Genomic DNA, 25316 nt, shown 5'->3' with positions numbered 1-25316 from the left:
ACTGCTTCCCAGGAGAGAGTCCCCCAGCCTGTAAGTCTGGCCTACAGTCTTTGTTCCTAGATATATACATTTACACTTATTAAAACACATATTGTTTGCTTGCATGCAGTTTACCAAGCAATCCGGATGGCTCTGTATCCCTGACCTCTCCCCTTCATTATTTATCACTCCGCACTTTGTGTGTCAACTGCACACTCTGTCAGTGATGATTTTATGTTTTCTTCCACGTCACTGATAAAAACGTTAACTAGTGCAGGGCCAGTAGCGGATCCCTGAGGGACCTCACTGGAAACACACCTGCTCGATAAAGATGATAATCCAGTGGCAGTGGTTTAGCCAAAGAGCTGCCAGCAATACGATATGACCTGTAGCTGCCGCAGCACACTGGACACCTTTCTGTGCCCTTTCTGCCTACACTCTGTCAGATGTACGCCAGCTCTGCGGGGTTGGGACAGGCTGAGAGTCTGGCTCCTCCATGGAAAGAGCTGGTCTAACAGTCCTAGCGTTTACCTCGCATTCCCTGTGGGAGAGAACGTGCATGTCTCCTTCTGGGAGGTCTCTCAGCTTTAGCTCCTGATCAGTCCCCATCATTGTGGAGTGCTGGATTTAGAGCTATTTGAACATACAAGCCACAAAAAATAGCACAGACTGTTCTAGAGAGAAACATCTTCATTCAGCTCAGAGCTGCTGAAAAGGACTGGGACAAACTGTTCCCAATGTAAAAAGAACAGGAGGACTTGTGGCACCTTAGAGACTAACACATTTATTTGAGCATAAGCTTTCGTGAGCTACAGCATCCGATGAAGTGAGCTGTAGCTCACGAAAGCTTATGCTCAAATAAGTGTGTTAGTCTCTAAGGTGCCACGAGTCCTCCTTTTCTTTTTGCGAATACAGACTAACACGGCTGCTACTCTGAAACCTGTTCCCAGTGTGTTCACTGCAAACCAGAACAGCTGAGTGGGACACTGACAACTAACCAGCTCCTGGGCAGAGAGTCTGTAGCTGGCAGGAGTGGATTAGCACGAGCACAGCATGGCACCAAGGGGGACTTTTCAAAGGTAAATTAAAGCAGAAACCAAAAAGCAGCCCGAGTCTCTATCAGGAAAGCCCATTCCAGAGAGTGTCTGAACTATGCACATGTGGGCTGCCACAAGAAATCGTGACACGGGAGACAGTTCTTTCCTATAGCAGCTGGCTAGATCAAACTGTATCCAGGCTCACACGCAGCTCCCATTCAATTCCACATCTCTTGGGAGCTGGGAAGTCAGTATGAACATAGATGAGTTTGTGCAGAAGCAAGGTTTTAAAATAAACTACTTTTACGGTATTTCTACAGTAATATCAGGAGCCAGTTACTTTCCAAATGTGATACGGTCTCTTTTACACTTTGACTAGGGCTTGAGTCAAAACTTATGGCCAGCATGCGTGGCAGTAACTACATAACATTTTGTTTGAACTTTCCAGCACCTCCAGACCTTGGCTTAGCAACACAGCTGAATTATGGGTCTCAACCTCCTTCAATTGTCTTTCCAGAAGAGGGTGTTAGATTAACTCACAACATGAAACTGTCCTGCTTCTACAACTCATTCAAACAGAACAAACCCTCCCCAGGCCCGATTCACAGTGTGTCTGATTTCAGAGGCACAGATCAACAATGTGTTCTATAAGAAACCGCTCGTTAATTCTCTCTCATTACATTGAAATGCAGCTGGAACAATCCTTTCCCGAAGCCAGAGAGCTGCTGTGTGAGGGGAAAGAAAAGGTATTCAGGGCGGTTGCTTGAATAAACATCCCCTGCTCATGTAGGGGCTAAGCAGGCTCATGAACACCAGCATTCAGCTCCAAAGCCTCACCTCACCCCCCTCTTCCCACCACACAACAACATCTGCACACCCTCTCCCACTTCCCAGATTCTTAAGAGATTTGTTTTCCTACCTGGGTGGATTAGAAGAAGGCACACTAAGTGCACGAAACCTGGAGCACTAGGGACTCTGGACAAGGCTTCCCTTTCTCTCTTCATTTTGGGTTTAGCTTTAGGTCCCTCTCGCAGACAATTGGCATGATTTGTCCACTCCGGGCACGTCCCTCAGTACCGCTTGGAGTTGTCCTGCCACCGCTCAGCCCTGCCAACTCCTCTTTGAATAGACAGAGCTCTGTGTGTTGTTGAGTTTGTCTTTTCTTTTGGTCAGACCTGACATTTTCTGGTTTCATGAACCCTACATCCTCAGCGTCAGGGGATTAGCTGCCAGGACTGAGAAATAATGAACAATATCCCCAAATCTTCAAACACAAAGTAACAGCGAAGGCCTGACTTAAACCTCTGAAAACAAGGAGCTTCTGAATCCCAGCTGACACTGCCTTTCGCTCGCTCTCCGAGAGTGCAGCGCACCCTGCCCTGCACGTGCAATTCTCCCTGAAACGCACCAGCAGGGCAGTTATGCAGGGCATTTGCATTTCCCGGCCTCTCGGGCTCAAGCCAGACACTTAGCATTGTTTTAAAGGGGTTGCATTCTTTGTGGTCACTGTGCAGTGGAGTTTGCCAAGCTTCCCTGGCTCATTGGATCACAAATAACTCTGCTCTGGCATCTCAGATGGTCAAATCTCTTGAGGTTCATTAAACAGGACATTCTTTATAGGAAGTGGCATGAGGAGGGGGGGACTGCTGCCCCCTGGAGGAACCCTGCTCCCTGACATCTTAACCGATACTTTCCCTTCCCCATGGAGGAAGGGTCTCCTTCCCTGATGCAGGATGCTATCTGCTGCCCATTCTTAGAGCAGTTTAGGCAGAGGACATTTGTTGGGATTCCCTCCAAGACCACGTCCACTTGGCTTATCCAGCCCTACAACATTGCCATGAGTGGATGTTCCATACTGTACCCTTCTGCCAGCTGGTGCCAGGAGTAAGAAGGGCTGGGTTCACTATCTAGAGGTTCCTCTTAATGTTACAAAACCAAACCAGCTTAAGCCTTCTCTGTCCCCACCCCCCACCCCCAAAATCTGGGAAAACTAAACACTCACACAGGGTGCCTGTAAGGGGCAATGCTTCTTCACTCGCAAACACCAAGTCTGGGGATAACAAGAGAAAACAGTTATTAAAAGGGAGTGGCAACTCCGCATTAATTTGGGAAAACACCATGATTCAAAAGTGTGCAACTGTAAGTAAAGGCTTGCCTCATACTACGGGGGCAGTGTCCTTTGCCTCAGCTTTCCCCTTTCAGTGTGAAAGTCCAATGGACAAACGTCCTTTTAACATGCCACTTCCTTTCCCCTCTTTTGCACCCACAAAGCCCCAGATTTCAGGGGTGCTTTCACATGGGTTCCCCTCCCATCCGTGCCATCCGTGCCATCTGCTGCTGTCTCTGCTCACCCACACCGCTAACGTCTCTGCTGCTGCTTGCCACTCACCACGGCCTCCACCTCCAGCTGCAGTGACATGTTCCGAGATTCCCCCACCGAGCCCAGTTCTCAGTGATCTCAGCAGAGATCTTGGTGCGATCTTTCGCTACAGGGCTCTCCCCAAATCCGATGGAAGGCTCAGTCCCCCGACCTGCTGATCAGTGATTTCAGCTCCAGTGACCCCTGAGCAGGAGGTGGAGGGTTAAATAGGACTCTTTAAACAGAGGCCATATATCGCCAAGTAGAAACACTTGTCCACCCCCTCAAATGTCCTTTGGACTTTACATTACCCCCTGCTTAGCATGTGAGTCCTGTAGGACATGTTAAGTTGCCTTTTCATAGAATCTCAGGGTTGGAAGGGACCTCAGGAGGTCACCAGCCCCCTGCTCAAAGCAGGACCAATCCCCAATTTTTGGCCCAGATCCCTAAGTGGCCCCCTCAAAGATTGAACTCACAACCCTGGGTTTAGCAGGCCAATGCTCAAACCACTGAGCTATCCCTCTCCTTACTTTTAGGCACACAATAAGGATAATTATATTTCATTATCCCTGTGGTCAAGACTAAAGTGAATTTTAACCTAAAACAGCCAAAACTGGTCATTCTGGCGACGCAGTTCTGGCTGCTGAGCACCTAGGTAGAGTCGGAGTGTCGATGGACGCCTTTTCTACCAGTTTGTCAATAGATGGCAGGAGAGAATTCACTCAGACCCTGACTAACACTGCAGATTGTTCTGCCGGGAGGTGGCATGAATGTGGTCTTGCCTGCTGAAGCCTGCAATCCGTAGTAACACTGAATTCCATCCCTGCAGATTTGGGGGGGCCCTGGGTAAGCACCTAAGGATCCACATATTGATCCGACACTCCAGACGCTCGAATTAGCAATAGACAATTGGTGGGTCAGAGACGGAGGTTATTTACAATGCACAGTGGTTAATGTGAGGGGCCTGGAGCTAACTCGGTGTGTGTCAATCATCCCTCTGATTACTGCACCCGTTCCGTCACACCTCACCTCACCTGTGTTTGTCTTTTTACAGAGTATGTTTTGTTGTGGCAGAGGCAGCATGTACGTGTGTCTATATAGCACCCAGCATAACACACCCCGAACATGACTGTGCCCTTGGCTACTACAGCACTATAAATAAAGAACTGGGAAGACTGTAAGGAGCTGTGTACCTGTGTGCTGCTGGTACGTGGATGACACTCATCTGTAGATCTCTTCTACTAATGAGGCATGGCCACCATCTTTATAACCTCAGTCCGCAAGACGTCCCAGTGCCTGGAGGATCTGCAGCTGGCTGAAACGCAGTTGGCACATAGTCAGTGCAGGAAAGACAGAAGTGGTGTTAGGAAGGACAGACACTACCAGAGCATACAACCCTACAAACACCGGAAGGACGGAGGTACAGACTGTGCAGAAACAGTGAAGCCGCGGGGTTATGCTGGCCCCTGCACTGCGTCTGCGCTGGTAAGGAGCAATGCCTTCTTGTACCTTCGGCTCAGCAGACTGCTGAAGCCTGTTCTCTCAGACAAGGAGCTGGCCCAGGGATGGACTCATTAGGTGTTGCACACACAACGGTTGCTGTCCTAGGGGGTCTTTTTAACAGTTTGACTCTTAAATTCTGAATAACCACATAAGCTGGGGCCCCCTCTGCTTCATCAACTAACGGGCGCAGAAAAACTGCAAGTTACAATACCAGCATGGTTTCTGAACCCTCTTCTTGAACGATGGGAAATTACAACCTGAACGTTCTCGGCTACTTAAACAATGGGTTTTGTCTCCAAGCACAGACAGAAGAGGAGACAAGGGAGGGAAGAGAACTCCTTTCTGTGCTGGTGGTAGGTAAATAATGATTGCTGGCAGCTCCAAACTGAAGTCTTGGCTTTTTCCTCTAATAAGCAGAGTTTCTGGTCCATCTGGGGTCAGGTTGGAACAGCTGGATTGGAGGGGCAGTCCCATTGTTTGGGTAAAGTTTCCCCTTTGGAGACAGCATCATCTGAGAGCAGATAAATCCAGACCTAGGCCTGGCCAGAGTCCTGGTACTTCTCACTGCTGCCCTGGCCTGAGAGTCAATAGGCACCATAGCTTGGTGCAGAAAGTAGAAAAAAGGACAGACCCAAACCAGACAAAGACTCCTTGGGGTTACCCTGAGTTCATGGGCGGCAGGTTTGTATAATTTTTGGTGGTGACCAAGTGGATCCAACCCATCCATAGGACATGGGGTCCAGGGTGGCCTGGGAGGTTAGCGGGGTGCCTGGCGCCGATGGCAGCGAGCAACCCTGCTCCACCCCGCCTCTTCCCACCCCACCCCCACTCCACCTCTTCCCTGAAGCCCCCGCCCCCGAGCAATGCCGGCGAAGTGGAGCGGAGTGGGCTGGGGCCAGGTCACTCACTGCTGCCAGTGCCAGGCACCCCGCTAACTCCCCTGGGCGCCCTGGACCCCATGACCCCCTGAAGTACAAGGCAGGGGTAGGCACCACCATGTTGTGTGACGAACACTTGACAAAATTCCCGGACTTAGTGATGGACATTGGGGGTGGGGGGTATTATATCATTCAATCCATAAAATAGCACACATTTTGCCACACTGAAAAACCCCCAGTAACCTAGCTAATAAATAATAACAAGAATAAAGAATAATAATAATAAATTCAACTCATATAATTACTGAAAAATGTGTGTCTACTGTATATGAGATTATATGAGAAATGAAAATGAGCTTGCTTGGGGATTTTACAAGGCACTTATATCATTTAAACACATTTGGTACCCTGAGTAATGATAACACTTCTTTCAAATCACATAAATAGGGAACCCATGGTCCCCTTCTCTCACCCCATTGCAAAGGCACAGGGGTTATTGCTGGCTGCCCTAGGGCTGCAGAAAACCCTATGGGCAAAACATATGGAAAGAAGAGGATCAGTTTATACAGAGGGCTGAAGGCGACTCCCACAGTGCATTAATTAACACTTAATAAATCAAAATTAAATACATTACAGAGATAAGAACCTGTAATGACAGGCTTTACTTCATGAAACGCTCCAGAGAAAGAAGACCCAGAGGGAGTAATGGTAGGGGCAATCCTAAGGAGACCAAAGGGGCTGCTAGAGGGAGCAGACAGAGAACAAGGGTAGAGGCAGAGTCACTGCAGGGTTGACCCAGTCTTCTGCCTCTCCCTGTGGGTGGAAACACTGATCACTTTCACTATAGGAGGGAACAATAGAATGGAATACCCAGAAGAATGAATGACTTGAGAACAATTTCCTGACGGGACCCTTACCCTTGCAGAGCTTTTCTGGCTCCGACATTTACATTTCTACACAGGGTGGTTTGGCCCACAGAAATAAAAATCTGCACATCTTCCATGTGTTTTTGGACCAATGGAAAAAACCAGGTACAATTCAAGTGACTTTTCAAATTGCCTATGAAACCGAGTAAACAAAATAAATGAGCTTATGAACAACGAGAAAATATACTTCTCAAGTGAAAAAACTATCCATGGACTTCTTTGCAAAGAAATTGTCAGTTTTCTTACAGGAAAAGCCACAAACTGTCCGGAAGGGAAGAGCCGATTGAATTACTTGACTCAGTGAAATTAAATACCCAGAGAACTGCTGGACCTGTGATGACGATGACGACGACTGGGGCTTGCTCACCTGTGGCTCCCCCTCCCCGTGCTGTGGAGGCATAGCCAGGCAGGTCTGCATCTGCAAGCAGGCCCCCGGCCTCAGGTGCGGCTCCCATTGGCCGCGTTGGCCAATAGACTGGGAGCCTCCCAGCCAATGGGCTGGGGCGGAGCGAGAAGGCAAAGGGGGAGATTGCAGGGAGCTCTGGAGTCGGGGAGGGGAGCTGTTTCTGGAGGCACAAAGGGGAGGACTCTCTGGAGAGGGGTGATGGGGGCAGAGGGCCCGTTGGAGAGGGAGAGGGTTGTGTGGATCTCTGTGGGGCGGGGGGAGTGATGGACGGAGCCAGCCGCAACCTGGGTCTGCTCGGCGGGGGGGTGTTGCTATAGACCCCTCAGGAAGCCCCCTCTGTACTGTGTATTTTATGCCAGCCCCAGGGTGCCCATCGCTGCTCCTTTCCCCCGCCCACAGTTCCATCTGTCTGTCCCCACAACCCCCCCACTGTGTCTGTGTGTTTCTGACAGCGACAGACGCTTGCTGCTTTCTCTGCCTGCGGCTCTCTCCCCATCCCTGCTATGGAGCCGTGGCCAGGCAGCTCTGGCATCGGCCCCTGCAGCTCCCATTGCCCAGGGTTCCCAACCAATGGGCCAGGAGCTGGGTCAGTGCTGGGGCCTCTCCACAGCATGCAGCGACTCCGGGATCGGGAGGAGCTGCTTGTGGGGAGACGAGGGAGCTTCCCTCGAGGTGAGAGCGTCCCCTGTTGCCGACGCATGGTGTGGGGCCCCCCCAAAGCACGGGGTCTGGGGCCCAAACATTGGTGAAGCTGGGCCTACATTCATGAATATTGATGGAGCATAGGCATCACGGGCCCATATAACTTGCTGCCTATGCTGAGTTTTACACTGACAGCTCATAGAAGGTTCCTAGATCTTCACAGTCAATGCTCCATGAGCTTTCTGGTGATGTCTAACACCAACAAACTTAACCCAGAAACAAAGAAACCTGGAGCAATTTCACACCATTGCCTGCCTAACCCATCCTCAAACACAGAGGTGCAGCCCACACTCATGCTGCCCTCTGGCCCCTCTAGTAGTTAGTCTATGGGTAGCCACCAAACGGCTAAGGCTCTGCCTTGTGCTCCTAGATGCGGCGCTCCCAGGTTGAATCCCCACAGATGATGCAATCGTTATGCAGGGTGGCCCCTAGTCATCAGTTCATGCCATTTGGCCTATCTTCCCTCAAACAGATCAACTGTTCATCTAATTCAGGCTATAAATTACTCCATATCTTTTAATTATGTGTTTCTGGTTTTGTCAAGGACATGTGTTTTTGCAGCCAAAATGAAAAAATGCTTCTTTTGCCTCTGCAGGCACAAAACTTCTAACCAGACATCTGTCTGTCTTTAACTTCAGACATATCAGGATGTTCCTAGCACTGGGCCTTGGGAACTTGGGGGATATGGGCCCTGAAATAACTTGTGTCAATTTTCTAATCTTAGGTTAGTAGTTATACTGGATTTAAAATCCCAAAAGAAAATACTTGTGTTATTAAAGTATATGTTTTTATATTCATTGTAATCCCTTATAATTATGAATGGAGAAAACACTTGTAATATAGCTACAACTCAAATTATTAAAATTAAAATCAATGCAAACAGGAAAATTTCAATAATTTTTAAAATTAGTATAGGTGTAGAGAAAATTCAAAAATTCAATAAAGACAAGCGCAAAGTGTGACACTCTGTACTTCTGAGTAGCACTCTGGAACCCATATTTACCACTGTAATATAATTATGATATGTTTTGTACACAGTATGCCTTGTGAGGTATCATTTTAAAAGTCTTGATCTGTTGAACATTAATATCCTGTTGGATTGTATGTGCTGTCATTGTTTGTGAAGTTATGAGGTTTTGCTATGTGTGTGTTACTGAAATATGTTCTGAGGTTGGGAACACCCACAACCAGCCTTTCAGGTACAACAATGGAGTAGCCAGACGTGCTGATGGCCCATTAAAGGGAATCCACACTCCCAACAGCCATTTCAGAAGACTTCTCAGAGAGAACATGTGGACAATGGAAACCGCTTGACTAATGGGGACTGCCTGATCCCCACATCACAGCAGTGACATCATCACTTGGCCTCTTCCCTTCCCCCTACCAACTCAACACCTGGAGGAATGTCTGGAGGACAAAGACTTTGAACTGGGGAAGAGGGTTCCAGGCTGGAAAAGAGTTCCAGCCTGTGTACTGAGGAACTGTACCATCTGTCAGGGCGAGACACTGCTTGATTCAAATTCTGTTTAGTTTATATAACTTAGACTGCAAATTTATTTTTATTTCTTCTGTAACCAACTTTGATCTCTATGCTTGCTACTTATAATCACTTAAAATCTATCATTCTGTAGTTAATAAATCTGTTTTTTACCTAAAACAGTGTGTTTTGGTTGAAGTGCTTGGGAAATCTCAGCTCAGTTTACAAAGGCTGGTGTGTGCCCTCTCCACATAGAGCGAGTGGTAAACTGGATAATGAACTTACACTGGCCAGGCTTCTGATCCGGGTAGGACGGTACAGTTCTGGGGTGTAAGTCTGGGGGGCCTGGGGGGAATTGGCTGTAGTCTGTTTATTATTGGTTCATGAGTGGCTGGGAGAGCATTCATGTAACTCTGTTGGGTGTGTGCCTGCCTGTGGATGGCTGTGTTAGTACAGTCCCTGCCAGAGGTTTATGGCTTGACAACAGCATCACAGTGTGAAAGGGATACCCCATGTTGGTGGGACAGAAGACACAGCGGGCCCACAGTCCAGATTGGGGCCCACAGTCCTGGGGACCCTGTCACACAAAGTACTACACTTAGGAAGGAAAAATCAAATGCACAATTGCAAAATGTGGAATACCCTAGCTAGGTGGTGGTACTGCTGAAAAGGATCTGGGGGTCATAGTGGATCACAAATTGAATATGTGTCAACAATGTGATGCAGTTGCAGAAAGGCTAATATCATTCTGGGGAGCATTAACAAGAGTGTCAGATGTAAGACACGGAAGGTGATTGCTCCCCTCTTCGTTCTAAGAAAAGAAGACTGAGGGGGAGCCTGATAACAGTATTCAAATCTATTAAGGGCTGTTATAAAAAGGACAGGGATCAATTGTTCTCCATGTCCACTGAAGGTAGGACAAGTAGTAAAGGGCTTAATCTGTAGCAAGGGAGATTTAGGTTAGATATTAGGAAAAACTTTCCCCTATAAGGGTAGATAAACTCTGCAATAGTTTTCCAAAGGAGGTTGTAGAATCCCAATCATTGGAGGCTTTTCAGAACAGGTTGGATAAACCCCTGTCAGGGATAGTCTAGGTTTACCTGGCCCTGCCTGAGCGGAGGGGGCAACTTCATGAGGTCCCTTCCAGCCTGACATTTCTACAATTCTTGGAAATAGTATTAATGGATTGTGTTTACAGCCATGGAGGGTTTAGACTTGGGAGCATTTCCGCTGCATTTATACTTGAGGAATCAGAAAGACAACACAATGAATGGACAGTTTACAAATGTGTGTGCATACTGCTCCCTTGAGGAGATATTAGAGGTGTTTCTTTCTGACGAACAGGGCAACAAGGAAGCATTTGGTGCCTGTGCCATTGATCTTGGTCTCAGAGGTCAGTCATTGTACTGTGCTGTGTTCTATGCATCAGGGAATCACCTACTGCTCCCCAAGTTGATGTGGTCTGTAACATAGCTGCACAGCAGGGAGGCCCTGCCCACCATTCTGCCATGATCTGTCAGGGATTTTAAGAGAGAGTGTTAAGGGTGGTGGGAAATTAGACTGCAGACAAGCCCCTTTTCAGGGAGCTATGTGGATAGGCTAGCTCTTTGGGATCTATAGGAGATACACGCACACACAATGCCTACAGATTTTCTTTAGACAGACTCTGTTGCTGTCTAGAAGGAATCACGTCCTTTGATTATCAAAAGGAAATGATATGCACGTGGGCAGTTCTGACCCCTTCTAGTCGGGGGCGGTGCTGCACAACACACGCACAAACACTAGATAGTGGATTCCACACAGAGTATCTAGATTCACTGTCCAACCTTGAGGCTGCAATACTGCATGCTAGGTGCTACACTACAGAGGAGCTGTTAAGCTGAGCTCCTCTGGGCTGCAGGGGGTAAACCAGAGGGATTTAAAGATCTCTTGGCCCTTGGTTTGTCACTGTGGTGTTTGGGACAAATTTCCCTGTCTGGGTAAAACAGGCTGCAATGCCTTAGCCTGTTTGGAAGGTACCACTGAGCTTCGGAAGGCTGCTGTGTTTGCTGTACAGATCTTCAGTGAATGAGTCGCTCATTGTACCAAAGTGCTCTGACCCACCTGTCAAAAGCAGCCCTTCTTCTAGCTGCCGATCTGGATCCCAAAGGACACAGCCACACGCCACCAGAAGACATAGCCATCAGTGACAGCACCCCCATCACCGACAGATCTTACATCAGTGCCAGAGGCAGAAACATAGTCTCAGAACCACTGCTGGAGGCTCAGCCACTACTCAGCAAGGCAGCACCAGCCACCGGGTCCCAAATAGTCTGGTGTGTAGCCATTTGTCTCTTGGCAGAACCTAAGTAGGGCCCTACCAAAGTCACCATCCATTTTGGTCAATTTCATGGTCACAGGATTATAAAAATCGTAAATGTCATGATTTCAGTTATTTAAATCTGAAATTTCACAATGTTGTAATTGTAGGGGTCCTGATCCAAAAAGGAGGTTTTATTGGAGGAGGGGGTTACAAGGTTATTTTAGGGGGGAGTTGCAGTCAATGTGCTCTCTAATTTTTTATATCTATGTGTGGAATGAATTTTGTGCACCAATATGAAGGTGATGTGTGGCGGGGATGAGGCTGTGGGATTCAGAGTGTGGGGGGTGAGGGCTCAGGGCTGGGGCAGAGGGTTGGGGTGCTGGGGTGCTGGGGTGAGGGCTTGGGGGTGGGGCCAGTGATGAGGGGTTCAGCGTGTGGGAGGGGGCTCAAGGGCTGGGGCAGAGCATTGGAGGGTGAGGGCTGCAGCTGGAGTGTGGGCTCTGGGGTGAGGCCAGGGATGAGGACTTTGGGGTGCAGACTGCCCTGGGGCTGGGGCCAGAGGACTCCCTGCAGCTTGCTCAGCCCTGATTGGCTGCTCTTCGCAGTCCTTCTCTAATTGGCTGCCTCCTACACAGACTCCCTAGGGCTCTATTAACCCCTTTATAGGCCAGTGTGGGGCAGATGCCCCATCACAGTCTCCCTCATAGTGACAGCCATTTGTTTTACTGTCTCTGTCTTGTGTGTTTTGTCTCTTTCCTGCACAGGCTGCATGGATGCTGAGATCAACCAAACGCAGATCCTGTTGTCCAAAGCCATCAGTGCAACAGCATGTTCTGGTCCCAGGGAGATCCAGGGCAGGGACAGCAGCTGCTCTGCTATTGAGAACCCAGATAGGAAGCTAACCAAGGGGGTCCACATTTTGAAAAGGAAGAAGGAAAAGCCAGAGAGAGTGCAGAGAAGAGCCATAGAAATGTTACAAGGGCTGAAAAAATGCCTTACAATGAAGACTTTAGGGAGTTCAATCTTTTAGCTTACCAATAAGAAGATGAAGCGTTGATTTGCTTACAGTTGTAACCCTTCTGCCCGTCAGAGTCGGCAGCAACAAGGGCCGGGTTCAGTATCTAGGGGATCCATTCCAATAACACAATGCAAAACCGGCTCGAGCCCCCACCCAATGACCTGGGACAAACATATACCAAGAGGGCACCTGGGCGCCTCCAAGAGGCAATACTTCCCCTCTCGCAAGCACATAGTCTGAGTGTAGCAGAGAAAGGCAGAACAAGAACCAGTGGCTGGAAGATAGAAGCAGAGAAATTTGGACTACAGAGACACACATTTTTCAGCACTGAGGCTGATTAACCATTGGAACAAATTCGCAAGGAAAGTGACTGATTTTCCATCTCTTGATGTCTTCAAATAGAGACTGGATATTTTAGTCAAACATAAGTGTAACCCTTCTGCCCATCGGAGTTGGCAGCAACAAGGGCCGGGTTAAGTATCTAGGGGTTCTGTTTCAATAACACAATGCAAAACCGGCTTGAGCCCCCACCCAATTACATACCACCCCCTTGGGTGCCTCTAAGAGGCAATATTTCCCCGCTTGCAATCACAGAGTCTGAGTGTAGCAAAAAAAAACCCAAAACCTTTTAGTAAAGGAGGGAAACAATACGGCATTATGTTGTGGAAACACCACAACTAGGGTTCATAAACACAAACCATGAACCAGAGACCAACCCGCAAGCAGATTGGGCTGTGCCCGTTCCCTTTGGTTCTTGAGTCCAGCAACCCAAAAGTCACCCAAAGTCCAGCACAGCCCCAGAGTTCAAAAGTTCATCTGCAGAGTTTACCTCCCAGCCTGGGTGGAGACCTTACATACTCCGCTGCTTGTGTCACTTATGTCAACAGCCAGCTGCCCTGCCTTTCCACATGGGTCTTCTGCAGCCTTCACCACAAGCTGCTCCACTCCACCAACCACTCCAAAAGCCACATCCCCCTAGCTGCTCACCACTATATCTTCAGGCCCCCCCACTACTTGATTTCAGCTCATACTAGGGAAGCCTCAGTGCTGGTACAATATTGGCCCAAAGTGAATACAGCTCACCAGCCTGTAATCCTAATAGAACCAAAATTAGCTCTGACATTACATAGTAGAGGGAGACAGTAGTGAAATTGCCACTTAAGACCACCAGGAAAAACACACATACCTCTCAACACATTGGGTTCTAGAACCCATGTCCCTTGCCTAGCGAGTGCTACTTAATTGAGGGCAAGTCCCTCCATCATAAAAATGCCAGGTACAGTTCTACTGTCCTTGATTCACATAACCAGGATAACAACACTTTATTACTCCTGTCCCAATAACAAAGAGACTGACCACAGCAGTCAAAGTGACCATTTTGGCAAGCAGTCCCATCATGCTAGGCGGGGTGGGTGTGCTCATGCAAACGAGATCAGCCCTTGAAGTCCTTTTCTACAACTCACCACCAGATGTCAGAGTAGAGCTCAACCTGACTGCTTACATCAGTTATTGGGCTCAGTGAAGGGGTAATTGGGTGAAATTCTCTGGTTTGTGTCACACAAGAGCCCAGCCATCTGGACAGTCACCAGTGGGGGTCCTATACGCTAGGCCCATGTGCTTTTAAGCTTCCCTTGGGCTAAGTAGACTGCAGCACTGCTTTTCTTCCCAGCCTCTCTGGCACATTTTCTGGGCACAGACTGTTTGTGACCCCTTCACAGAAATGGGACCAAACAGCCTGGCTCCCCTATGCCTCAGGACCAGTGCTGACCCTGTCTTCCCACTGTCTTAAGCACATCCTCTCCCAAAGCTCCACGTTTGTGGCTACTCTGGGTTTATAGTTCACTTCTTCAGGGGCACAGCATAGGTGAAGTAAAGATTTACACACAGGTTTTGCAAAGGTCTCCAATGACAAGTGCTCTTTACTTTAGCTAGCACATGGAGCTTCCGTTTGAATGGAATCTCAGCTCTCCCTTGTTAGCCCTCTGCTAGGTGCAAGAAATGTTCCCGACATCTCCTTTGTGTTTTAGCTCAGCTTGGAGGCTCCAGGGCCAGTTTTACAATGAAAATGGCCTTCACAAAAAAAAATGGACGGGTAGGCTGGTGGACCCAATCACCAGACTGGGAAATCAACTAGGCACACCCAGCTGAGTCTGTCACCCCTGTCTCAGGGCCCTGTTTATTCTCCAGCACACAAAACAGAGAAAAGTGGAGCAATAGCATAAAACACTCATCCTGTTCCTAACCTGGGTTTGGACCCTCTGTCAGCTTACTGGTCAGGACCTTCCCCAAGCAGAGGGAAGGATGGAGGTTGATTGCAAGGCCAGTTTGCCCTCTTACAGTTATCTGCTCTAACCCCAGTAAATGGGCATGGGCATGGGCATTTTTATTTTTATTTTTTTCCTTTTCCTCCTCCTCCCATTGCCTTATAGAGCTGGGCTCTCATTTATATCCCCTAGCTGGGATTCATCAGGCGCAGTCACTAGATGCTGGGTATGAAGATTCCCAGCACCTGCCTGCTGGGATCATCTCCAGAATAGGGCTGGCTGCTCCATGGCCCTCCTGGCTCTTAAAGGGGCAGACCACCCTGTTATCGGAGGTTGCAGATTGACATAGGAGTGTGCAGACATAGTGTAATCTCTCACAGGATGCCACTCCAAAACCCAAAGCTTGGGCTGGCTAGGGTTCATCCAGATGACTCATGGCCAGGTGATTAGAAGGAAGCAATTGCAGCTGCAGGCTCTTTATTGTGATGCTGGGGAAGGAGAATCAGGAGTGAAAAAGCTGTAGGGCTGACAGAAAGAACAGCTTAGTGCCAGACAGTCCTGGCTAATGTAGCCGCCATGGGACCGGGATGAGTCTACGCAGCAGGACCAAAACCTCATCGTTCTGAGCTCATGCGGCACCCTCGCTTCAGAGCACACAGTGGGAGCTGAGGATTTGTGCTTCTTGAACTCTGAACCAGGTTAGAGAGCACTTCATCAGTGTACCTAGGCATTGGGGACTGAATCCCTACTCTCATGGGGGATTCAGGGGAAGGTCTCTGTGTAACTTTCCACAGGGATCTCCTCCTGACATTGCTTTCAGACACAGGCTGGGGCTTCGCTGCTTAGTATCGCTTTATTGATGTCGATTTGAGCAGTCACCTCCTGCCTCCCTAAAGGGGGTTGGTGCTGGTCAGCTGCTTGTCCCCAGCACAGGGTTTAGGACCTGGCCACCACGCAACTAGCCTGGAGACCCCCACATGGCAGGGGAGACTCTAGTAAGACAGCTGGACCATGGGCCTGTCTAGTACCCAGACATAAATACAGCCTGTGTCACCACCCTAGCGTGACCGAAGGGCTCGTGGGAGATTACTAATTTTCCATATTCGGAAGAGAAATGTTACAGGAGTGCTCTGCATCCACAAATAGGTCAACAAAATATAGGTCAACAAGTTTCCAGTAGGTGGCATTCAACAGTAGTTCCTGGGATCTGTAGCATCAATAGAAACTTTGTGTTGTGCCTTAGACTCTATTAATAGTACACTGCCCTGCCCTTTGGGCAGCAGTCAGTTCCTGGCCTATACCGTAATGGAAAAGGACTACTGACCAAACTACAAAGAGAGACAAGGCGAGCGAGTGAATTTCTTTTACTGGACCAGCTGTTGGTGAAAAAGACAAGCTTTCAAGCTACACAGAGCTCTTCTTCAGGACCTGAAGTTAGTCCAGTAAACAGAACCTAGACCAATAAAAGATAGTACCTTACCCGCCTTGTCTCTCTATTATTCTGGGACCAACACAGCTACAACACTGCAAACAAACTACATAATTCATAGACCGCAAGGCCAGAAGACACCATTGTGATCATCTAGTCTGACTCCTGTATAAAACAGGCCACAGAACTTCCTCAAAATAATTTTTAGAGCAGATTTTTTAGAAAAAACATCCAACCTCGATTTAAAAATTGTCAGTGATGGCAAATCCATCCCGTTCTGGTGTCCACAATTCAAGAAGGGTGTTGATAAATTGGAGAGGGTTCACAGAAGAGCCATGAGAACGACAAAGGATTAGAAAACCTCCCTTGTAGTGATAGACTTAAGAAGCTCAATCTGTTTAGCTTAACAAAGAGAAGGTAAAGGGGTAACTTGATCACAGTCTAGAAGCACCTACATAGGGAACAAATATTTACTAATGGGCTCTTCAATCTAGAAAAGAAAGGTCTAACATGATCCAATGGCTGGAAGTTGAAGCTAGACAAATTCAGACTAGAAATAAGGTGTACATTTTTAACACTGTGGGTAATTAATGAATGGAACAATTTACCAAGGGTTGAGGTGGATTCTCCGTCACTGATGATTTTTAAATCAAGATGGGATGTTTGTCTAAAAGCTCTGTTCTAGGAATTATTATGGGGAAGTTCTCTGGCTTGTGTTATCCAGGAGGTCAGACGAGATGATCACAGTGGTCCCTGGCCTTAGAATTTATGAATAGTACACTGCCCTGCCCTGTGCTGTTCTATGAAACCCTGCACTGTGCTGCACTACAGAGGTGCTGACTTTTAGTTTTCCCCGGGGGTCCCCCACTCCACCCCAAGGCCCTGCCCCTACTTCTCCCCTTCCCCCAAGGCCCTGCCCTCACTCAGACACTTTCCTTCTCTTGCTCCTCCCCTTCCCCTGAGGCTCCACCCCCTCTCCTGAGGCTCCGCCCTCCCTCTGCCTCTACCCATCCCTGCTCCAACCCCTCCCCCAAGACCTCCACCTGCCCACCGCTCCCTGCTCTCTTCTGCCAAACAGCTGATGGGTGGCAGTGCCAAACAGCTGTGGCTGGCGGGTGCTTGAGCCCCAGAGCAGCACGAAGTTGGTGCCTATGCTGCGCTATCCTGTGCTGTCTCACACGCACAGTATCTGAGCACCCCCAAGTCATTAATGGTTTTATCCTCCTCCTCCCAATGACCCAGAGAGGGGCTAGCCTTACCTGACAGATGGGGAATGAAGCACTGGATAAATTAGGTGACTTGTCACACACAAAGTCTGCTGTTGATCTGGGAACTGAACCCAGGTTGCAGGCCATTGCCTTGTCCTCCAGCCCATCCTTACTGCAGCTGAGCAATTACTGGTGCTTGGCAGAGCAACATTCAGCAAAGCCAAACATGTGCCAAATGGTTTGATGTGTGTCTAAAAAAACAGAGGAAGAATTTGTCACATCTGGAAAGGAACATGGGTACCAAGGGACAGTGACCAGCCCCAAAGTCCCAGGCTTCAGTTCTCAGAGCCCAGCACATCGAGATGGCTTTTCCGGCATTCAGGAACCTGTATAAACATCAGCCCACTTGTAATAAGAGATTTTGCTTTGAGTGCTCTGAAATACCTTGCAGCACCTTAAATAGAAACTTGCAGAAAAACCTCAGAAGGTGTTTAAACATCATAAAAATCACTTCTCCCAAATTGACATAATTAAGGTGGTGACAATATCAGGACACTTTGGTTTGCACTAAACACAGGGGTGACAGTAACTTAAAGGATTTACTGGTGCGCTGGAGTCCTGAGTGGGGGCATGGCCTCAACCAGAAGAGGCGATTTAAAGGCCCTGGGGCTCTGGCTGGGAGCGCTGGGGCCTTTAAATTACCCCGCTGCAGAGGTGGCTGGGAGCCCCGGGGCTCAGGGGTGAATTAAAGGGCCTGGGGCTCTGGCTGCCGCAGAGCTCTGGGCATTTTAAATCCCTGCTGGAGCCCGGCTCCCAGAGCCCCAGGGCTCTGGCAGCTGGGCTCAGGTGGGGATTTAAAGGGCCCAGTGTTCCGGCCACTGTGGGGAGCCCCCGCCTGAGCCCCACTCCCAGAGCTCTGGTGGCGCTTTAAAGGGCCTGGGGCTCCTCACAGTGGCCGGAACACCGGGCCCTTTAAATCCCCACCTGAGCCCGGCTCCGGCAGCTGGGCTCCGGCTGTGCTTTAAAGGGCCCGGGGGTCCAGCCACTGTGAGGAGCCCCGGGCCCTTTAAAGTGTCACCGAAGCCCTGCTGCCGGAGCTCCGGAGGTGAATTAAAGGGCCCGGGGCTCCCCACTGTGGCAGGAGCATTGGGCCCTTTAAATCACCGCCGGGGAAGCCGGTCTAGTCCGGCATGGCGTACTGGCTCTTGCCGGTATGCTGGACCGGACCGGCTTACTTTCACCTCTGGCCGAACCCCACACTGTCTCAGGGCTGCAGTCACGCAGTTCCCTCAATTGCCAGAAGATCCTAGGTCTCCTCCACAGTTTCCCTTGGTCAGAAAGACAGTCCTCACACTCCCTGGTGGCTGCCTCAGCTGGCAGGCTACTGACCCTTCCTCTCCAGTAGAGAGGCAGTAGCTCCTGTCTCTTCACCAGGCAGCTCCATACTGAGCCAAGGTCTCCTTTTCTCCCCACTCTAGGCCTCGCATTGGCTGCAGAGATATGAGGCAGGGCTCGCTGGGCCCAAAGGCTCTTTAACTCCTGGCTGGCAGTTTTTCTGCTTCATCACAGGAAGGTTCCATGTCTCATCAAAATTGCACCTCTTCTCAGCATAACAGACCCTTGGATAGCGCCTAACCCTGCACAAATCTATTCCTTTTATTTTTGTCCATTGAGCCAACATCTTATTTGTTATGAAGGCAGGCAGTTTGCCGCTTTGAATTTCCTCCATCCTACCTCTAGCTCCTGCATTAGGAAGCTGCCATACCACAAACAGGTAATTTTTGATTTATTAGAAAAGAATGGTTCATTATTTTTCCCATTTCACTGATTGCGACTTCCACTTCCCTAAACAGCTGTGCAGTTATCTTTGCATTCTAAGTATCCTTGAAATCCTCCCCTATATCTTCATTTTGTTGTTTATTTAGCTTTAACAGGTTTTTCAGCTGAACTCTCTCTGATTTTCCTTCCACAATACTGTGATATCCATGATTCTGTGCTATTATTCCCAACACTTCAACTACCAGTATTGTTCCTATATACGTTTTCTCTCTCTTCCCTTTTCAGGCTACCAAATTTCTTCCAATTCCACCTCACCCATAGATTCACTAAAATTTTGCATGACAGTAGTTCAACAATCCATTACATAGTAGGGACCTTCCCAACTGGCCTTTTATCTGAGACATACTGCGTAAGTACCCGATCTCCCACTTCATGCTCCTTGCTACAGGCTTGGCCATCAAAATATAGTTTTTCAATTTTCACTGGGCTTCCCCTAAATTAAGCAGCTCACACTTCTAACTGTGGTTTTATTTTATATTTAAGCTTTGAATACTGTCTTCACAGGTGAAATAACGTTTTGGCCTGGGCTCTGTTAGCAACATTCTGTTTTACTGACACTTTTGAGCTCTTTATTCTTTTGAGTCTCAAGCAACTAAGATCTCAATAGAGTTTTGGCTACGGTGTTATTCATGTTTCTTCTTCTTTGACTTAGTAGGTGTTTTCCCTTTTTTAAAAAAGATTATTAACATCCTCTTTAACACATTATTCCTGAATGTCTCAGCTATGCAATGTATTTAGAGTCTGTGCCAAAGCTCCTATTAATATCACTTTTCTTTACGTCACTCAGCTTCAGTTCTTAATTGTCAAACAAGACATTGTCCAAGGCCTCACTAGCTACTAAATTCTGGGATGTAAACTTTCTACCATATATGGCAGAGTGACACAGTTTTCTGCCAAATTATTTGGGAGCTTTAAGCTTACCTCTGTGCCTTTGATACTCATTTTGCAGCTGCAAAGCTGTATTGCCAGAGACAGTCCTTGAAAGAGCTGCTTTTTGTCATTTTCGGCTTTTCAATAACCACATGGATCAAATCTGCTGCCTCTCTAGTGTATAGATCCTGTTTCTGAGGAAGGGGATCCTGTCCCTCCACTCAGATACATACATATTCTCCCACACTGGTGCTTAAACTTAGCAAAAACTGAAGCAAGAGGCATACACAGCTCCAAAACCTCAAGTATTTTTCACAATCTCCTTTCAATCTATGGAATTAAGCCTTTTAACTGTAAACACCCTGTGAGCCATTGGTATACACATGTTCTCATTAGCCTGTGAAATACTCCACAGCTTATCTCATCTATGCAGCAGGGAAAGGGCAGAGAAGCAACTGAGAGGGGAGGGGCTCAGCATTGGCTGGAATGCCAGTCTGTGCCTGGGAAACAAGGCCTTTGTGTGGGACTGAGACTGTCCGGGAGGGGTGAGGTCCAGGCTCCCCACCACAAGGAACAACAGAGAGATTAGCTGTGTGAATTTACAACACAAACACACTGCTGGGAACCAGTACTAGACAGCTCCTTCCCAACAAACCTGCTTGTGGCTTCATGTACCTACTTCCAGGGAGCTGCCTTTGCAGCACAGATCTCATGGGGACAGGGAGGGGAGTGCCCAGCCTGCATTGGATCCAGGCATTTCCCAGGCTCTAGTGCCATAAACCTTGTGTGGTCCAGCTCCGAGAGGCATTGTGGGAGTACCCAGGGGGCTGCCCCATCTCAAATCAGCTATGTTAGTACAGAGAGGGATTCTGTGTACAGTAAACATTGGATCTGATGAATGACAGCCGCACTGGAATCCTAAGACTGCTCTGTGCCTCTCAGTGAGTGGCAGGGCTTTGCCCATGCCCTGTTTGTGGCGCTGGAAGACAAAGGCGACTCCAGGCCTGGAGTGGAGCCTGGTTAGGATGCAGGGACTTGGCAGCAGCTTGGGGGGCTCCTTTAAAGCTCCAGGGCTGAGAGCAGCCACAAACTGGACACACACCAGGAAAAACAGAGAAAGGAGCCGCTCTAAGACCTTGCTTATTCCCTTTCCCATTGCTCCCTACGTAGGGTTGCCAATTTTGGTTGGATGTACTCCTGGAGATTTCATCACATGACAACCCTACGTCCCTAGATGGGCTCAATAATACTTTTTTTCTTTTAAAAGCAAAAAGTGATTTTATTAAGTATAAAAAGGATGTAGGATTTAAGTGGTTCCAAGTGATAACAGACAGAACAAAGTAAGTTACCAAGCAAAATAAAATGTGCAAGTCTAAGCATAATACAATAGGAAACTGAATACAGATCAAATCTCATGCTCAAAGATGTTCCAATACGCTTCTTTCACAGACTAGACTCTTTTCTAGTCTGGGCCCAATCCTTTCCCCCGGTACCATCTTTGTTCTAGCTCAGGTGGTAGCTAGGGGATTTCTCATGACTGCAGCTCCCTTTGGTCTTTTTCACCCCCTGTTATAGCTTTGGCACAAGGCGGGACTCTTTTGTCTCTCTGGGTCTCCACCCCTCCTTCTAAATGGAAAAGCACCAGGTTTAAGATGGATTCCAGCACCAGGTGACACGGTCACATGTCCTGTGAGACTTAGCAGGCAAATAAACCTGCCTCTATTCAGTTCAAACAGCCCCCGGGCTGGGTTATCTGCTATTGGAGCATTTCACAGCAACTTTCCCTGGGCAGGTTGGTACGTGTCATTCACAAACACGCTGCTGAAATGGCTGTCCGCCTGGCATGCAGCAAAGCACAGAAGGATAGGCACAGGAGCTGAGCCACGCCATAAAAACCAATGCAAAGCCCTACAGGGCTGGTCACATGGTTAGTGTGTTACCCTAAAATTTTAGGTTTCAGAGTAGCAGCCTAGTTAGTCTGTATCCACAAAAAGCAAAGGAGGACTTGTGGCACCTTAGAGACTAACAAATTTATTTGAGCATAAGCATCCGGTGAAGTGAGCTGTAACAAATAAATTTGTTAGTCTCTACGGTGCCATAAGTACTCCTTTTCTTTTTTCCTAAAATTTTAGGCGCCAGTTATGTTACCTATAAAATTTGTCTAATCTTAACAAAAGATTAAACAAGGTTGTGGCCTGCCCTAAAGGAATTGCCAGTGTTACCAGGGAGCTTGTCTCCGACCAGGGGCGGGCTCCCGAGAGCAAGCTAGTCTTGCCAACCCTGAAAGGACACAGATACAGCCTTCTGCTCAAGGATAGACACACAAGCAGTAATTCTTTGAAAACAAAAAAAATATTTATTTAATGAAAAAGGAGGTTACAATGTTTTTAATAAAGCAAGAAAGAATAAATAAGATATAGTAAAACACAATAGAATTACATTTAAAAGAAGTGGCGCAACAAAATTAAAACAAAAAAACAACAACAAAAACCCAACACAGACTACATAGGATATCTAACACATACAGTAGTTTCAATGTAACATTCACATAGGGATCCCGTATACACAAAGGCTTTTAGTATTAGTGATACCATATTGGATTAAGTACGGGGTTAAATTGTATACGTGACCTCTATATACACATGAGAAACCACTGTAATGCCACAGATTTAAAGGAGACATTTACTTAGCACTAACATTAACATTTAATATTAAACAGAAACATTTAATACTTAATAGCTCACATAAAGTATTTACATTAACTTCCTGTAAGGGCTGATCAGGCTGTCACAGCATGGGTAGGGGAGATCTCACTCAAACACAGGCATCCAGCTTTATCGACAGCTAAGACCCACACATTCCTTAATGATAGATAGAAAAAAAATCACATTTACACTTCTTCTTACTTCCCTCTGACATAGTCACAAACGGGCCGTTTGCTCTGGCAGTTGGTGGCGTGGCTGTTTTCAAGGCGGGTACTGCTGTCTTCTCTAGGTCTCCTCAGAAGCAGTGGTGGACGGTGGTTACCGCTTATCCGTTGCTGCAGGGCCGGATTAACCTTTTGTGGGCCTGGCGCCAAACATATTTGTGGGCTCCCATGGGGGCAATGGAGGATGGCACGGGGAGGTCGGTCCCCAGAGTGAGGGGCCAGCCAGGGGCAATGGGGCATGGCATGGCAGGGCTGGCCCCACTCCGCCCAGCCCAGTGCACTATTTACAAACCAGCACTTGCCAGACACACAGTGGCCTGCCCAGCCCTGTGCTGCCAGTTTGCCCCTTCCCCTCGGGGGTGGGCCCATGCCACGCCACACAGTCCCCCCCCTGCACAACACCCTCCGACTCCCTATGCCCAGAGCCCCCCCACTCAAATGCACAGGGCCCTGCACACCACCCAGGCCCAATGCTCCCCTGCCCACAGCCCCACCACAACTGCCCAGCGCCCCCACAGAACCCCCACTTCCTAGTGCCCCAACACACACAGATCTTCCCCGCCCCCTCACAACCCAACCCCTCCCCCCTCCCCCCCAGAGACCCACTGCCCCAAGCCCTCTCTCCTGGCTGCACTCACCGGCCCTGCTGGGAGGCGACTGTGTCTGCTGGGCTGATCCGGCAGCGCAGCCAGGGCGGGTCCCAGGGCCAGGAATCGCTCCGGCCCCTCAGGAGTGGCGCAATCAGTCAAGACGCCTTGCCTGGAGGGGCCCAGCCGCGTCCCCCACACTTTCCCGTCCCCTCCACCTGGCTGAGACTGGCCAGGCTTCCGCACCAGGCCCAGGTGGCTCAGCTTCGGGGAGACGGGTGGGGCCGCACAGGTGGTGGGAAGCAGAGACTGCCCGGAGCCAGGGTGCACTGGGGTCTGGCCAGGGGGCAGAGAGGAGCCCTCGGCCAGCCGGCAGGCCGGCCGAGAGGACCAAGTGGTGGGCGGGAGGGAGGAGCAGGGTCTCGGGGTGCAGTGCAAGCCGAGTAGGCCAGGGCCCCTTCTGAGCATGGGCCCGGCTCAGTGGAGCCGCTGGTGCCATGGTAAACCCAGCACTGGTTGCTGCTGGTAAGGAAGCTGCTGGCAGGCAGTTGCTTGTTGCTATGGCAACCTTAGAAATTCTGCCGCTGCTTGATGCTTCTTGTTCTTCCAGGTAGCTGCTTTCGGATGTTCTGTTCTTCTTCTCAGGTGTCCTGCAGCTCTGCTCTTCTCAAGGATCCCAAACCCACTACCAGCCCAGCCTGCTGGCTGTCGGCCTTATATACTGATTGCTCCCATAAGGTCAGCTCCTCTCAGCCAATCAGCTTTCAGCTTTTCCAGCTCCTCCCTATGACCTCATACCTATTTTTAGGTAGGAAAGCTCCTCCCTCTGATACCATCTTGGATTCTAGACCTTTCTAACCTCCGCCTTCTGATGCCATCTTGTTTGCTAGAACTTTCCACTATCTAAATTTAGACTATTATCCCCGTCTCCACCATTTTGGTCAGCCATGTTAGATTTTCTAAATTTAAACTATCATTAATTTTTACTTAATTAGAGCTTTAATCTTAAAACTAATTACTGTTTAATCAGAGGTGAAAGTAAGCTGGTGCAGCCCAGTACAGCGTATGGGCAAGAGCCGATACGCCGGACCGGACCAGACCGGACCAGACCGGCTTCCTCGGCGGTGATTTAAAGGGCCCAGTGCTCCTGCCACTGTGGGGAGCTCTGGGCCCTTTAAATCACCTCTGGAGCTCTGGCAGCGGGGCTTGGGTGGCACTTTAAAGGGCCGGGGCTCCCCACAGTGGCAGGACCCCCGGGCCCTTTAAAGTGCTGCCGGAGTCCTGCCACCGCTATAGGTAGGGGCAGCAGGGCTCTGGCAGGGATTTAAAGGGTCCGGGGCTCTGGCCGTCTGGCTTTAAAGCGCCGCCAGAGCTCCGGCAGTGGGGCTCGGGTGGCGCTTTAAAGGGCCTGGGGCTCCCCTACCACTGCGGGGAGCTCCGGCCCCTTTGAAGCGCCACCGGAGCTCTGGCAGTGGGGCTCGGGCGGGGGCTCCCCGCAGTGGCCGGAGCACCGGGCTCTTTAAATCCCCACCTGAGCCGGGGTCCAGCAGGGATTTAAAATGCCTGGAGCTCTGCGCGGCCAGGAGCCCCGGGGTGAATTAAA

General features: G+C 49.0%; 1 protein-coding gene across 7 annotated transcripts in view; it reads right to left on the bottom strand.

The window, feature by feature from the left end:
* Positions 1 to 24393, bottom strand: part of HEPACAM (hepatic and glial cell adhesion molecule) — a 106816-nt gene extending 82423 nt beyond the window's left edge. The window contains exons 1-6 of one of the 7 annotated variants that reach the window (XM_037882163.2): positions 20249 to 20543; positions 17540 to 17739; positions 4569 to 4690; positions 3406 to 3579; positions 3019 to 3066; positions 1936 to 2413 (exon numbers count right to left, since the gene is read on the bottom strand). In XM_037882163.2, coding sequence (XP_037738091.1) covers positions 1936 to 2020 — 85 coding nt within the window. In that variant the 5' untranslated portion in view covers positions 2021 to 2413; positions 3019 to 3066; positions 3406 to 3579; ... (1 more) ...; positions 17540 to 17739; positions 20249 to 20543. Of the gene's footprint in view, positions 1 to 1935; positions 2989 to 3018; positions 3067 to 3405; positions 3580 to 4568; positions 4691 to 17539; positions 17740 to 20248; positions 20544 to 23764 lie in introns of those variants that run through there. The other 6 variants (XM_037882162.2, XM_043533865.1, XM_037882165.2 and 3 more) reach the window with 6 other exon arrangements.
* Between the last annotated feature and the right edge of the window lie 923 nt (positions 24394 to 25316).

This window comes from Chelonia mydas, chromosome 22, assembly GCF_015237465.2.
Source record: "Chelonia mydas isolate rCheMyd1 chromosome 22, rCheMyd1.pri.v2, whole genome shotgun sequence".
Taxonomy (NCBI): domain Eukaryota; kingdom Metazoa; phylum Chordata; order Testudines; family Cheloniidae; genus Chelonia; species Chelonia mydas.
Note: the sequence above shows the minus strand (reverse complement) of the source record. Positions and strands in the feature narration are given on the sequence as shown.